The following is a 17,068-nucleotide window of genomic DNA, read 5'->3' as shown; positions in this document are numbered from 1 at the left end:
ATCGGATTTGACCAGTTATCTGGAAATGGCTAAACACTTTGGTTATGGTGATCAGTTGCATAGTTCAAGTTGATATTGAATTAAGGCAATAGTGGTCAACCTTTTTGGTCGGCCAATAAAATATATTTTCCTATGCCATAAAATCAAAAAATATTCAATCAAGAAAACACTGGAAACAAAACGCTGACTCACCTAGACATGTTAGGTGGGTCACTTCCTGACGGCGCCATGAGACACTTCTGGTGTAGGCCATGAATTGGCCATTACTGAATTAAGGGCTAAGACCAAACATAATGCAGAAGTGCACAACTGGAAGAAAGCAAACTTGAGAGCTACCATGAGGAGCTCCAGGGAGAACTAAGTGGACTAGATTTAATAATTAGAACCACAGAAGAAAAACTCATATTTTTTTCATGGCTATGAAGGAAAATGCATTGTATGTAAAAAGAAAGAGAAACATTGTAATACTTTTATAATAATATACTACTAATAAATAATAATCCTTGCATTTGATATAGCGCTTTTCACGTTTGTGAGTTGACGGTATTTTTGTGGGTGAAACATGGCAGCCAATTGCGCACAGTAGTGTCCCACAAACAGTCGTGGTTTGAAGTGACCAATGTATTATTGTTTTTTTTCTTGAGATTACTATCAAGTGTGTGGAGTAAGGAAACTTGCCCAAAGTTTTGCCCTGCTGGGAATCAAACCCAGGTCTCTCGCTTGCGAGGCGAATGCTCTAACCACTGAGCCACCAGACTCCTTTATCGTTGAAATATTCACAATGCAACAAGTTGACAAAGGAGGTTGGAACTGATTTCAAAGCCAAACAAAAAGATTTTAAAAGATACAAAGAAACAAATGAAGTTTAACAGAAAGTGTATACATGAGGAAGAAGAAATAGAAAGGGTACAGGAGGGGGGAATAGAACAACAACAAAATGACATTTAAAGAGCGTCTTTCACGTTGGGAGGACGTCCCAAAGCGCTGAACAGTCAGGTGTCGGGGTCCGAGCACGGGGGAAGGGTGGTGTAGGGGTGAGGGAAGGCAGAGAGATGGGAGGGCGACCAAAGGTACGATCGAAGAGAAGGGTCTTGAGACCGGCCTTGAAGGAGGCAAGGGAGGAAACGAGGTGAAGGGACCGTGGGTTGGAGTTCCAGAGTGAGGGGGCAGAGAGGCTGAAAGCCCGGCCACCGATGGTAGGGCGAGTCGGGCGGGAGACATGGAGCAGACCGGAGGCCAATGAACTGAGGGAGTGGGCAGATTGATAGGGAGTCAGCAGGTCAGAGAGGTAGGAGGGGGCAAGGCCTTAAATGTGAGAAGAAATGGAAGCTGTTGTGGAGTACAAACAGCATGGACTAATTTGGCCAAACAGACTGTTTTGTTGCTGTACAATCTATGTAATTCTATGTACGGATACAAAAGTAACTTGAGTTTAACTAGATTTCCGACTTTTGTGAGAACCTCTGCTATGCTTAAGATTATCCATACCAGAATGAGAGTTCCACATTTTCCTTATAAACACACAGATTGCAGGAAACAGCAGAAAAAAACAATTCTTTCTTTGGATAAAATCTAACAGTCCAAATAGTCTTTGGAGCCTTTAAGAGATGAGTTAGTAGGAGAGGTTGTAGTGGGTCAGGAAATGAATTAAATAGATTCTCCAATTAGTATTCACAAGGGAAGACTCTGCTCAAATTGCCAGACCCAGTCACTTTGACTCAGATGTCTTTAACATAAGTAGGTGTCTGTAAATTGCTGAGAATTAAAAATATGTTCCTCATTTTCTGTAAGCTTTATATAGCAACATTTTTATTGAAACATAAACACAATTTTATCAGCAGCCCACTGTTCCCCAGTGCCTTTTATAAGAAATGTGATTTCATTAGCGTTGATGAAAAGGTCCCGGCAAATGAGGACACATATACAACACTGAATAGTTCATGCTTCTAGAGCACCTGACTTGACAGCATCAACACAGCCTGCGTCACTTGGAGGACTTTGGAAATGATGAGGAAAACACCGCATGACTAATAGAAAAGAACCATGGTAAAGAGAGGTATTGTTCTGCGGTAGTACGAAATGGCAAATAGTTCATGTTAGGGAGAGCTGAAGGTACAAATACATGGTATCAGATATGATATGCAGCAAATCCTAATAGAGTTAGTTTGAACTGAAAATGCATCATACCAAACCTGCAGCAAAAATGCCAGTCTGAAACAAGCTACTTCTGGTTACTGTAATTCCCACAAGCTAGTGAGATGCACTTCCAGTTATAGTTAGGTGTCACGATTAATCAGTTACAAATGACCACACACTGTGTTAGATCCTGATATGCACTAAAATCATGCTCTAATCAAAAACAAACTTTAGCAAAGCCTTCTCTTGTAAACAGTCTGACAGTTCAGATAAACCCTTTAAGGGGTAAGATAACAAGAAAGATTATAGAGGATCAGGAAATGGCAGTTGAATTAAATGGAATTTTAATTTTAAACAAGGGAAGGAAACACAAAATACTGCAGATGCTGGAAATCAACTAACACATTCTCTCCTTTGTCTTTTTTTTGTCTTCTTTGTCATCCTTGTCCTGCCTCCCCTTCTCAACTTGTCCTTAAAAACCTCTCCCTCCCAACATGCCTCTCAGTTCTGACGAAGGGTAATGTACCCGAAACGTTGACTCACTTTCCTTTCTCCATAGATGCTGCCTGACCTGCCGAGTTTTCCCAGCTCTCTCTGTTTTTGTTTCAGATTTCCAGCATCTGCAGTATTTTGTGTTTCCTTCCCTTGTAACTACTGATTAAAAAATCTATTGAATTCAACTGCCATTTCCTGATCCTCTATAATCTTTCCTGTTATCTCACCCTTTAAAGGGTTTATCTGGACTGTCAGATGTTGCCTACTGTGACCATAGCAATTTAGTTCTTTCTTTTGCTGTTATCTGTTCTTTGTCTTTCTATTGCTCTCGTCTCTCCAATACACTTTTTAGTTAAGCTCAGATTACTTTTGTAGGCACTTCCAGTTCAAACACCATTTGGTTTCTTTGTATCTTATAAAATATAGTTGTTTGTCTTTTCTGTTAGCTATGATCTCCTTTTTTCAACTTCCTGCATTATGAATATTTGAACTATAAAGGTCTTGTTATGTTTCTCCTTTTATCCCACACAAAGAGATATTTTCATTCATAATCCATTAAAATATCAGATTTTCTTCTGTTGTGATAAGATACTGAACACGAATTATAGTGGCAGGTTTTGACCAATTACATAAAATATGTCAAGGAAATGAATGCATTATAGCAATGAAGTAAATATAATTGGTGATTTACTTCATGGTTGTTTGTCAATTGCTGTGTGTAAATTGGCTGCCACATTCACCGATAGTATATCCTGTGAAGTGCTTTGGGAATTCTCCTGGTATGAAAAGCGCTATACTAAATGTAAGGATTAGTATAATTATTATAATTATTTTGCTTGGGTAAAATCACTGTTCCAACAAGCTTAGAATCAACGGGCCCGAAACCTCCACACACCAAGCAACTTATAATAATAATAATAATCCTTGCATTTGATATAACGCCTTAGACTATGTGATTCCAAGTCCTGATTTGGGGCCTCGACCCATAACCTTCTGACTCAGAGGTGAGAGAACTACCACTGAGTCAGGCAGACACACACAAAATCCATACTGATTTCATTAATGTATGTCTAGGTCCATGTACTTTCAATACTTTCTACACTTCCAGGTTCCCCTTTTCTCCTCCTCAGTAGGATATATTCTCCAATGTAACTACTCCCATGCTTGTGTACAATACTCTTCTATTCCATATCTCACTATTATGACAGGCATTGATATCTCAGTTTGTCAAACTCACTGACACTAAATCTGACCTGAACTTAAATACTGTGGTTTCTCACAAGGAATTCTAAAAGGCTTCCTCCTGAATGGCTTTCAAGACGTTCTTAAAAACAACAACTTGCATTTGTATAGCCCTCTTCATGTGGGGCAGGCTCTCGGAAAGCTAAACAGTGGTTTTGCTTTTAACGCACACAAGATACAATGGTCTTCTCTTTTCCCTTTACACTGGAGGTTTTAAATCCACTTTCTGAGGAAAGAAATTATGAAACTCACACAAAATACAGACAATACAACAGTTATGATATTATGACAATCCATACACTGTGCTAAAATTAATAAACACAAGAATGTCAGCCTATAAAAGTCTAAAAGTTGTCTTTGGGATCAAGGGGCCATTAATACATAACTCTACCTCAGATTCAATAGAAACTTGTAGTCCATAATGGTATAGTACTGTGCAGGTTTTTATCAACCCATCCTTTCCCATACTCTTTATGTTTTCAGGTCACAAACAGATGCCTCTTAAAGAGAGCAGCATGTATATCCTCTTCCACTGCTTTCTTACTCCACCTTTTCAAAGAAATAAATCTCTTGACTTGCACACATTACACAGCGGTTTCGTTTTTATTTTGAGGAAATTAATTTATGCAAAATCCAAATTTGCATTTAAGTATTTGAGTATTTAGAATTATACTTGTTTACAAAAATACACAGACACTGCACTTTACACTAAATGTAACTTCTTTAAAGTGCCTTGAGATGTCCACCTCGCTCCCTCCCTTGCCTCCTTCAAGACCAATCTCAAGACCCTCCTCTTCGACCGTGCTTTCGATCATTCTGCTCCCCACCACCCCCGCTCTTCACCCTCCCCAATCACGACCCCCAACTCGGGTCTAAAATTTGACTGTCCAGTGCTTTGGGACGTCCTCCCGACGTGAATGGCGCTTTACAAATGTAATTTTGTTGTTGTTATCAAATCTTCTGAACATCACAAAGCACTTCACAGAATATACTGTGAAATTAATAGACTGTATAATTTGTTTGCAAAACGCTTTAATAGACATTATTATTATAGCATGATTGCTCCTCTTAGCCACGTCTAAGTTAGAGAGAAATGATTTATAAGATTTTCATATATTAAACATACGCAAAGTAACATATAAGTGCTTAATAACTGGACCTCTGGATATTCTTGTGAGACAGTGAGAAGGGGAAGGGGAAAAGCAGCATCCATTGCACACAATATATTGGCAGAATCTCACCTTCCTGACTGTCTCAGTACGGTAATGCTATCAACGTCGCTGTGTGAGTGAAGAGACAAAAATAGATCTTTGTCAGATTCTACAGGTTTGTTTAGAAAGGATTTGTTTAGTGACAGACTTCCATTACATTTTATCACAGCATCCCAAATTCCAGTTGGGTGCTCAGAAGCTTTGCATGCACCTTTTAGATTGGCACATTCTGTGTGAGACACGCATGTGTTGTATTTTGCCCCAGGAGTTCTAAATGTAGACGAAGCCCTTTGAATTCACTTTCAGGTGTTAACAAATTAGCTGCAACTTGACAAGGAAATTGAAACACAACACATAAAATATTATAGAAAACGGTTAACTTGATTTGTGTGTAAACCAAGATGATCCTGTTAATTGAACATTTTTATTCTTGGTAACCTTTGAGGTGCAATAAATAAGCAAAGGCATCTGTGTGAAGGTCTCAACAACAGCATGCATGTATTTAGCACCCTTCAGACAGGATAGTGTCTTGGAGTAGTTTAGACTACAAAAGTCTAGACAGCATTTACTCAGTTGCTGGTCCTTCTGTCATTGCTTATTCCTTTGCTTATTTCTCTCCCATTATTGTTTTACTAAGTAGCAAGTGTCATCTCTTACTATTTATCCTCTCAGTCTTTTTAAATGTTGAACCTTGTACGGCATACCTCCTCTTTACCTTTGTTTCAGTGAAAACAGCTCCTCTTTTTCAAGCTTATCCTCACAACTCCCATCACTGATATCTATGTGATGCTACACTGTAGCCTCCCCCATGATCTGATATCCTTTTGATGATGGGTGCCCCAAACTGTAATCAGTTCTCTAACTGCCAATGGCTTGTATAAATTTAACATCACTTTCTTGCTTTTGTATTCAATTTGTTATTCATTGCATGAATCTCATTATGACAACTTGGACTAAGGCCAGAAATGTGTATATCATAGCAACTTGTAACTGCTTCACCTTATACACCATGTCATCTAGATAGATGTTCATTTACTCGAGCATGTCACTCAGACCATTCACAATATATGTTTTGCTTTTTCAGCCATCTGGGGTCAGTCACGGCACATATACCCTGATACACAATGCACACGTCTTTAGTAATTAAAAAAGGGATTCACTCATCTTCTTTACCTCCAACCAAATGAGTCAGGTAACCAGTTGTTCATTCTATGCTTATAAAGTCAGCCTATAATCTAGAAAAATGTATCTCTTAAATTGGTACAACCTAGAAAACAGTGCATGGGAGTGAATGGGGTTGGTGTTGAATACAAAATAATTCTTAATACAATACAATAATACAAGAATAATATAAGAGTTTATTTTTCTCTTAAGAAAGATAAAGACCAACAAATGTCAAGGAAAACAAATCTCTTCTGGTCATATGTTGTACTCCCATTGAGTAATCAATCAAAATCTTTAGCAATTAGCATGCAGTTAAACCACACTCTAGAATTGTCAATTTTGACAGGTACTTTCTATAAGTTACATTAAAGATTGAAAACAAGGGCACCTAAATAATCCCATTATCTGCTCTCTCCCCATCATGTCTGTTGGTTTTAAATCTACTTCCCGATTTGGGAGTAGAAATATATGACATATTCTTAAAGATTCAATAATAATCCTTGCATTTAATATCGAGCCTTATCACGTCTTCGAGATGTCCAAAGTGCTTCACAGAATATACTGTAAAGTAAATTGACTGTATATTTTGGGGGCGAAATGCGACAGCCAATTGAACGTAACAGTGTCCCACAAACAGTCATGGATTGAAGGGACCAATTTTTTATTTTTTTAAAACAATTATTACCCACAGAAAAGAAATCCGCCAATCAACTAACAACCGAGTTCCTACTTACTGCGAAGTAAAAAGGTGCTAATTATCATTGAATTCATTAAGAAACAAAGCATCTCTCACCCCTTGGTATTAACAAAAACCTCCATTAGCTTTCAAGATTGAAATTATTTTACTTATTATTTTAATAATTTGAGTGCGAGCCGCTAACTCAACTGTGGTGGAAGTGACAGTTAAGGGCATTAAGTTGATCCTGTTCCCACCCGGTACCCACACATTCCCATTTTCCAGTAGGGAGCATCTGGATGAAGATCATCAACCCTGGTTGTTCATCGACCCCCAACCCCTCACACCTCCTAGACCAAGAAAGAGCTGATGGTGTCCTGAGGCTCAGTGGTTAGAGCACTTGCTTTGCAAGTGAGAGACCTGGGGCAAGTTTCCTTATTCCAAACGCCTGATAATAATCTCTCAAGAAAAAAATAATAAAATATTGGTCACTTCAATCCACGACTGTTTGTGGGACACTGCTGTGCGCAATTGGCTGCCGCGTTTCGCTCACAAATATACAGTCAATTCACTTTACAATATATTCTGTGAAATGCTTTGAGACGTCTAGAAGACATTAGAAGTGCTATATCAAATGCAAGGATTATTAATATTATTATTATTATGGTAATTGTAATTTTCCCCATATTGCCACAGCTGACTGATCTGACTCAATACACATCAACAATCAACCACAATTTGCTGTAATTTTAATTGGTTTAAATTTTTCAAAAAACAATTATGTTTTGAATTTTTCTCACAATGAGTAGTTTCTGATAACATTGTATTAAACTGTTCATGCAAATCAGGATCTTTTTAATGTTAAATATTAAATTCTAATTTTAAAACTGGCTTGTAGGGTCCAAACAGCATTGCTTTTTCATTCTTCGATGATGGCTGTTCCTATCATTGTGAAGCAGAATTCACCAGTTTGTTAGATTGTTCACCCATTCAGAGGAAACATGAGCTGGGTTTAGACCATTGTGAGACAGGTTAGTTTTATCAACAACAACAACTTGCATTTATGTAGCGACCCTCGTCCCAGTGCGTTTATTCCTACTGATGATGTGTTGTGGCAGTTGTAATAATATGTGAAACAATAATTACATATTTGTTTTCTCAGACAGCATAACATACAGATTAGCACAAGGTTTTTCTTGGAGACCCCAGATTGTGCGTTGGGATACAGCTAAAACCACATAGCTTGCCATTGAAAGCACTGTGTGTGGACCAAGCTTTTCCGCTGCTTGTCCAGCTTGGACCACTCTATCCATTAGTGCTTTGGCTTACAAGGTTAACAAGAGCTGAGTGGGATGATTCCCTGCCTGCCCCCAGTGACTGCTTTGCCCTTCGAGTCCTACCGCTGAGCCAGCCTGGCTGTGCTGTCACCAGCGGTGCCCTAGAATACCACAGACCCACCCGGTTCAGGAACTGGACTACCGAGACCACCACAGAGTGCTGGCTCGATTCTGACGTTCCATTGCCAGGCATGTCACCTTGGAGCCAATTCAGTTCCAGGGAGACTCCGCTTACCTTCTTCCCCAGGAGGTTAGTTGCTGGTTGGTTTAAGGTGTTCAAACACCTCCAAAAACATCAACCAAATTTGACATTCAACACAATGCCTCGGTATATTGATTTTACTTAAAACAAAACACTCCTACCAAAAAGCTGCAAACCAATATATAGGTAGGTAGGCAGTGTTTATATTTAGCATGTTGTTTGCAGCAATCTATTGCCTGTCTTTGTTTCCGTCCTGGGTTCAGAGCTCCCAGGTCTTGCCCCTCGTGTGAAAGGCACTACAGTACATAAATGCAAGTTGTCGTTGGTTGCGTTCTGCACTGTTGCTCCAAACGTGCTGACATTTTCCGACTCCTTTGAGGAGTCCTGTAGGGTTGTGGTTAGAGCCCTCGCCTCGCAAGTGAGAGGACCTGGATTCGTTACCATGGAGGGTGAAATCTTAGGCAAGTTTCCTTACTCCACACGTCTCTGTCTACCCAGCAGTAAGGAGGAACCTGGTTGTTAATCGATTAGCGGATCGCTTTCTGGGGGGGTAATAAACCCTTTTTATAAAAAAAAGGGTCACTCAACCTACGACTGTTTGTGGGACGCTGCCGTGCGCAATTGGCTGCCGCGTTTCAGCCACAAAATGCAGTCGATTCGCTTTAGCGGTATCTTCTTCGAGTGAAGCGCTCTGAGACGTCCCGGAGGTGCGGTAAGGCGCCGCATCCAAACGCAAGCGCGGGGATTATTATTATTTTTTTTTAAAAAAAGACATGATTAAGACCTAGAAAAAAAAACCCAATCCAGCAGAGAAGCGACAGCAGCTACATCCCCACAGCGTGGAGTGTGAGTGAGTGTGTGAGTGAGTGAGTGTCAGGACTATCTCCAGCAGCTGCCGATCTCTCCCTCTCCTCCTCCCCAACCCCAACCCCCCCCCCCACCCACAGCCTCCCCTCCCCCACCCAACCCCCCCACCCACAGCATCTCCCCCACCCACAGCCTCCCCCCCACAGCCTCCCCCCACAGCCTCCCCCCCACCCACAGCCTCCCCCCCCACCCACAGCCTCCCCCCCACCCACAGCCTCCCCCCCCACCCACAGCCTCCCCCCCACCCACAGCCTCCCCCCCACCCACAGCCTCCCCCCCACCCACAGCCTCCCCCCCCACCCACAGCCTCCCCCCCCCACCCACAGCCTCCCCCCCACCCACAGCCTCCCCCCCCCTCCCCCACCCACCCCCCCCCCCACAGCCTCCCCCCCCCCACCCACAGCCTCCCCCCCACCCACAGCCTCTCCCCCCCACCCAACCCCCCCACCCACAGCCTCCCCCCCACAGCTTCCCCCCCACCCACAGCCTCCCCCCCACCCACAGCCTCTCCCCCCCACCCAACCCCCCCACCCAACCCCCCCCATCCACAGCCTCCCCCCCCAGCCTCCCCCCCTCTCCCCCCGCCCTCTCCCCCCCCCCCCCAGCCTCCCCCGCCCTCTCTCCTCCCCGCACTGCACTGGCTGCAACCAACAGCCGCCAATGAGAGCTCAGCTCCGCCTTATAACAGCTGAGGACGCCGCGGGGAGAGCCCGAGACACACACACACACACAGAGGCAGAGAGCAGGAAGGAAGCAGGAACTGTGCGCAGCTTTTCGGTGTGTTTATGTGTGTTTGGGAGCGAGAGGGAGAAGAGAAGATACCGGGAGAGGACGGGGGTGGATCGCTGCCGGGCCGGGCCGGGCCGGGAGACAGGGAGACAGGGGGGTGAGGGAGGGGGGATGGAGGGGGGATGGAGGGGGGGCGGTGGCAGATTGCAGAGCTGCTGATACGTAGATAGGATGTGAGTCAGCGGCATAGTTGAGTGACAGGACCGGCGGTACAGAGTCAGTCAGTCAGTGAGAGGCACAATACAAAGACGGTCTGATATTGTACACTCTTAAAGAGCAGGTGATAGACAGACAGATAGATAGACAGATAGATAGCCCAGTGAGTGATCCACAGAGAGACTGGACTACAGGAGTGAGTGATCCAGAGAGAGAGACTGCATTACAGTGATCCAGAGAGAGAGACTGCATTACAGTGATCCAGAGAGAGACTGCATTACAGGAGTGAGTGATCCAGAGAGAGAGACTGGACTACAGGAGTGAGTGATCCAGAGAGAGAGACTGCACTACAGGAGTGAGTGATCCAGAGAGAGAGACTGGACTACAGGAGTGAGTGATCCAGAGAGAGACTGCATTACAGTGATCCAGAGAGAGACTGCACTACAGGAGTGAGTGATCCAGAGAGAGAGACTGCACTACAGGAGTGAGTGATCCAGAGAGAGAGACTGGACTACAGGAGTGAGTGATCCAGAGAGAGAGACTGGACTACAGGAGTGAGTGATCCAGAGAGAGAGACTGGACTACAGGAGTGAGTGATCCAGAGAGAGAGACTGGACTACAGGAGTGAGTGATCCGGAGAGAGAGACTGGACTACAGGAGTGAGTGATCCGGAGAGAGAGACTGGACTATAGGAGTGAGTGATCCGGAGAGAGAGACTGCACTACAGGAGTAACCTGGGGAGAGGCTATTATAGGAGTGAGTAACCTGGGGAGAGGCTATTATAGGAGTGAGTAACCTGGGGAGAGGCTACTATAGGAGTGAGTAACCTGGGGAGAGGCAAGACTATAGGTGTGAGTGATCCAGAGAGAGAGAGAGAGAGACTGTGTTTCAGGAGTGAGTGATGCAGAGCCAGTGCGGGAGAAGTGATGGTCAGTGAGTGACACGGGGGGTGGTGGCATTTGTAAGTGTGGCGGCAGAGGGGAGGGATAGAGACACAGAGAGGCCGATCCACAGCGAGTGAGTCAGTGCCAGAGGCAGGGCCGAGCGTTTATATAGAGATCGGTGTGAGGGCACTGCTGGTGAGTGAGTGCGTGAGACAGACAGACAGACACAGACAGACAGACATTGCAGCAGTCAAGTCAGTCAGTGAGTCAGTGATCCGGTTCTCTCTCGTTACGAAGCTCACACAGTGCAGTCGGTGTGTGTGTGTGTGTAGTGTATGTGTTTAATTCTCTCTCTCTCTCTCTGTGATCGAAGCCGAATTCAAATTCCTGATACTTTCAAACTGTGGGGGAAGTGATTCTTTGCATTTTGTTTTCTTTGTGCATTTCTTTTTTCTAACCTTATACATTCCTCCCTCTCTCTCCCTCTCTCCCCCCTCCCTCTCTCCCTCTCTCTCTCCCCCTCCCTCCCTCCCTCCCTCCTTCTCTCCCCCTCCCTCTCTCCCTCTCTCCCCCCTCCCTCCCTCCCTCTCTCCCCCTCCCTCCCTCTCTCCCCCTCCCTCCCTCTCTCCCTCCCTCCCTCCCTCTCTCCCTCTCCCTCTCTCCCCCTCCCTCTCTCCCTCTCTCTCCCTCCCTCTCCCCCTCCCTCCCTCTCCCTCTCTGTGCTGTGTTGTGTCACTCAAGCCGCGTGTGCAAGTTGGAGAAGATGGAGCCCGTGTCTCCTGGTCCCAGTGCCGCCGCCGCCGCCGCCCTCTCCTCCTCCTCCACCTCCTCCTCCTCCCCCCATCAGCCCGGAGCGTGTGCCCCGGAGCCGGCGGCGGGAGGAGGGTCCCTGCGCCCCGTGGGCAGCCAGAGCCGCTTCCAGGTGGATCTGGTGAGTGAGGGCGGCGGAGGCGGAGGAGGAGGAGGAGGAGGAGTGGAGGGAGAGGGCGGCGGCGGCGGGAGCGATGCAGACGGAGAGCAGAAAACCGCATCGTTTGCGGGGCCGCTGCCCGGGGCCGAGGAGGAGGAGGAGGAGAAGGAGGAGAAGGAGAAGGAGGAGGAGGATGGAAGCGCTTCACCTGCAGCCCAACCCGACAGCGGCATCGCCTCCCCGGCCACCGCCCCTCCATCCTCCTCGGAGGAGGCGAAGGGCAGGTTCCGGGTGAATTTCGTGGACCCGGCGTCGGACGAGCAGCAGCAGCAGCAACAACAACAACAACAACAGGCATCGGGCTCTGCCCCGCACCACTGCCAGGCTGCCGGCGCCGGGCTGCCCAGCGAGGGCATGAACGGCTTCCCGCAGAACGGCGACACGCTGCTGAGCGAAGGCAGTCTGCACTCCTCCGGCACCGGAGCGCACCACTACTACGACACCCACACCAACACCTACTATCTCAGGACCTTCGGGCACAACACCATCGACGCCGTCCCCAGGATCGACCACTACCGGCACACGGCGGCTCAGCTCGGGGAGAAGCTGCTCAGACCCAGTCTGGCGGACCTGCACGACGAGCTGGACAAGGTAATGGGGGGGGGCTGGGGGGGGCTGGGGTTGGGGGGGGTTGGGGGGCTCAGGTTTTTTTTTATATGTTGAAGGTTTCAGCCACAACTCCACTCTTCCCCCCCCCCCCCTCATCCCACCCTCTTGCGCCCCCCCACCCATCCCACCCTCTTGCCCCCCACCCCATCCCACCCTCTTGCCCCCCACCCCATCCCACCCTCTTGCCGCCCACCCATCCCACCCTCTTGCGCCCCCCCACCCATCCCACCTTCTTCCCCTCCCACCCTCTTGCCCCCCCACCCCATCCCACCCTCTTGCCCCCCACCCCATCCCACCCTCTTGCCGCCCACCCATCCCACCCTCTTGCGCCCCCCCACCCATCCCACCTCTTCCCCTCCCACCCTCTTGCCCCCCCACCCCATCCCACCCTCTTGCCCCCCACCCCATCCCACCCTCTTGCCGCCCACCCCATCCCACCCTCTTGCACACCCCACCCCATCCCACCCTCTTGCCCCCTCCCCCCCTTTCCTACCCCTCTTTTTACATCAGGACTGAAGACCATCCTCTTGTTACAGTCCCCCCCCACTCCCGGCTCAATGTCAGGCTCTGCCCACTGGTAATCCCTCCCAGACTCTGCTCCGACCTGAAGGGCGCTATATAAATGCAAGTTGTTGTTGTTGAATACTCTGTGCGTTATTTTGGTGGGTGGGGGGGGTCAAAATTTATTTTGGCATCATTTGCAGGCTACGTTTTAATTTGTTTTTCAACAAAATTGTTCATCGCACCTAAGGCCGTTTAATAGCAATCCTAATATTCCTTGCATTTGATGCAGCGCCCTGTCAAGTTGTTGCGACGTCTCAAAGCGCTTCCCAGGATTTGCTGCAAAGTGGATTGGCTGTGTTTTGTAGGCGAAACACTTTTCGTGGAAAGTGATCCACTGAAAGCATAGTGACAACATTGCTTTACTCTTTTCCCCCCCCCACCCCCCCCCCCCGTCCACCCCCGTCCACTCCCCCCTCCCTCCACCCCTTTGTAAATAACAAAGCCTGAAGTTTTCAAACGTGTTGTAAAGTTGGTTTCATGCCACGCATGCTGCCCCTTAGACTATTGTGCCTGGTAGAGCCCTGGCACCGGTCTTGGCTGTCTTAAGTTTGGTTCTATTGTTAGGAGGTGCCTGATACTTATTGTGTACAATTTTCCTCCACATTTAACACTGGCACTATCATTGCAAACAAAGTATAAAATGCACACCAGGGAATGACATACAAACCTGTAATCCAATTGAAGGGTTCAGATGTTTTTAAAGCGTTCAAGTGAGTAGAGTGTAAACATTTCGACGAACCGATTAGATTTTGCAAACCGTGGTAGCTTGCTGCATGATATTACAGTTAGTTTTGCCCACAAAATACGTAGTCAATCCACTTTATAGTATATCCTGTGAATCACTTTGAGATGTCTCAACAATAAATTGTATTTGTATAGTACCTTTCATGTTGGGAGGACAGCCCAAAGCACATGTCTCGACAACATGATCAGGTGCTATATCAAATGCAGTATTAATATTATCTCCTGTGCAAGTTTATTGCTTTTACCTTCCCTCATCGCAGATGCTTCTTGTGCATCTGTCATAATCGATGAGTTCTGTGGAAAGAGAACACCGTCAGGAGCTACATTTTGGAAAAGCCTCAGTTCTCATTGTTTGAGAGCTTGCGACTAGTGAATTAGGTTCTGGTCCTTGGTCCAGAGATGGAAGCCCTGACAACATCATTTATTAGCTTCTTACTCAGGAAGTTGAATGCCAGTCATTTTTCTGAATCTAACTTCAATTTGTAATCTACGGTACTTCCATTTTTCTAAGCGTAAGAGGGAGGAAGGAAACTCAGAAAAAATTGATGGTAGTCTTATGATAATATGTGGATCGTGCTGTATTCCTAATTTTGAACTACTGCAAAAGGTTTGCCCACTATTTCCCCCCCCCCCCCCCCCACCACCTTGCGCTTCCCAGAAGGCTATCTGCCTAGCTAGAGAATAATGATAATAATTATCCTTGTGTGATATTATATGATATTTATTTTTTAAATATATAATAAACTAGTCCAATCAACTTGTCAAACAGGTTTGTGTCAGCTTACAATAACAAGATTCCAAGTACTTTGAGATGTCTCAACAACATGATAAGGTGCTAAATCAAATGCAAGTGCAGTGGTAGCATTCTGAGTCAGACGGTTGTGGGTTCAAGCCCCACGTCAGTACTTGGAATTTACATAGTCTAAGATGATAGTCCAATGCAGGGCTGGGAATGTGTTGCATTGATGGAAGTGCCTTCCCTTTGGATGAGATGTTAAAAGTAGTGTCCCATCTGTCTGTTCGGGTGTATGTTAGAAATCCATAGAACTATTTAAAACGAGAAGGGAGTTTCTCTCGGTGTCCTGACTAACAATCCCTCCCAAATAAAATTGGTCACTCATTCCAGTGACCAATTTTGTGCCTGTTTGTGGGACATTGCTGTATTCAACTGGCTGCTGCATTTCGCCCACAAAATACAGTCAAACCACTTTACAGTATATCCTGTGAAGTACTTTGAGATGTCTCAACAACATGATAAGGTGCTAAATCAAATGCAAGGATTATTATTACTATTATTATGATTGCTAGGTTGAACGAGTTCCTTCTATTCTTAAGGCTGTAAGCAACTCTCACTGCCATGATCTAATAAACCAGTACAACTGGTTTTCTGGACTGAATGGCCTCCTATTTCTAAGAGTGTGAGAAACTCACTGTTAAGTTCAGGTACAACAGAGATAAATGAAGAGGGTTTACTTGGCTGACTAGTGGTTTAAAAGGTCTCCAATTTACCCCTGCACTAAAGTTTTTCTTTTACCCCCTTTCCTCCAAAAAACATTCCAATAGAACTACCATAATACAACAAATAGATAGGAATGAGAACAGAACTGAACACGGGTGCTGAGTAATGATTGGTGGTGATGAGACCAGTTTTTAGTATTGTCACTGGTGCTGTTAACACAACTACCTAAAGAGTGCTAGTTTGGTGGTTCTGCTGTTCACCCTCTTACCCCACCCCCGGTTAGATTGACTTGTTCTTCGTCTTTCGTTCATTTTATTGGTAGTTTCACCCACAAAATATACAGTCAATTCCCTTTATAGTATACTATGTGAAGTGCTTTGAGACATTTCAATGACATGATAAGGTGCTAGCTATATCAAATACAGTATTATTGTTAGTAGTAGTAATATACTTCCCCTAATGTCACTGGAGGGTTTGAACCTTTAAACCTGGACTGAAAGCTATTAGTTTTTACCAGTAATGAACAGCTGGTAAAATGCTGCTGGACACTGTATGCAGGAAAAAAAGGATATTTGTATGTCTCTTTGATGTTGTTGGAGCTGTGAATGATAGAATATTTTACCTGTGTACTTGGCAAAATGAGAAATCTTGCCAGTTGGCAGACTGGTGGTCTGCTAGACTTCAGTTAGTTTATCAATGGACCAGGGAACATAATCCAACACATACTTGCTACTCTTTCTCATGCGTGAAATTCGTTTTGTACACTTTTAACACAACACCTAGATTAAGAACCTTTGTGCGTATAAAGCACATTTCTAGTTTCATTGCCTAGTGTTAGGCGGACAGCGATTCTGCAGGTTCTGATTCTGCAACCTTATTTCCGAACCCATCTATTGTAGCTGACATTTCAAAATGTATGTTGCTACATATCTTATAGCTATAATACTCCAGAACTCCATTGTATCCTTTTCTTCCCTCCCACCCCCCAGCACCACACTTTAAAAATGCACACATTGAAGTTCATAGTAAGATATTTGTTTACTCTTTCACACAGAATGTCCTGGTACTGGGAGGGTGTCTGATCCATCTAATTGTGAATAGTAGTCTGTGTTTAATCTTGGTACATGTTACGGATGGGTGTAATTGAACTCCAATGTCTTTTGAGCTCAAGCCATTGCATGTTTTATAGTTGTGTCTTAATTAGACTGATATGGAAGGATTCCACAGTTGATACCAATTGACCTTCAGGGCGCTGCAGTCCCAGCTGTAAAGCAGGGTTGTTTGCTAAACCGTTTCACTCCCAGATGGCAGTTCAACACATTTTGAAACTGAGGGGGAACAGTGACTATTGAAGAGATTATTGTGCAGTGATGTTGAATTTGTGATATTCTTTTGCTTTGTAAGAAAATACGACAAAATGTTTTAAACTTGTAAATTGTGGTTATCTTCAGTTTTCTGCAGGGGAAAAAAAGTATGGTGACAGAGTTTATTTTTATGTCCCAATATCCTCCGTTCCAGAAGGGGCCTCTGGAGAATATGGTTCCATGTAGTTTAAGCTGCCAC

The 17,068-nt window shown here is 45.1% G+C and overlaps 1 protein-coding gene across 4 annotated transcripts in view; it reads left to right on the top strand.

The window, feature by feature from the left end:
• Positions 1-12,052: 12,052 nt before the first annotated feature.
• Positions 12,053-17,068, top strand: part of slc12a2 (solute carrier family 12 member 2) — a 127,623-nt gene continuing 122,607 nt past the window's right edge. For 3 of the 4 annotated variants that reach the window (XM_042345186.1, XM_042345188.1, XM_042345187.1), the window contains exon 1: positions 12,412-12,720. In XM_042345186.1, coding sequence (XP_042201120.1) covers positions 12,484-12,720 — 237 coding nt within the window. In that variant the 5' untranslated portion in view covers positions 12,412-12,483. Of the gene's footprint in view, positions 12,721-17,068 lie in introns of all 4 variants that reach the window. The other variant, XM_042345189.1, reaches the window with a different exon arrangement.

Source organism: Callorhinchus milii, unplaced genomic scaffold (genome assembly GCF_018977255.1).
Source record: "Callorhinchus milii isolate IMCB2004 unplaced genomic scaffold, IMCB_Cmil_1.0 Scaffold32, whole genome shotgun sequence".
NCBI classification, from domain to species: Eukaryota; Metazoa; Chordata; class Chondrichthyes; order Chimaeriformes; family Callorhinchidae; genus Callorhinchus; species Callorhinchus milii.
Note: the sequence above shows the minus strand (reverse complement) of the source record. Positions and strands in the feature narration are given on the sequence as shown.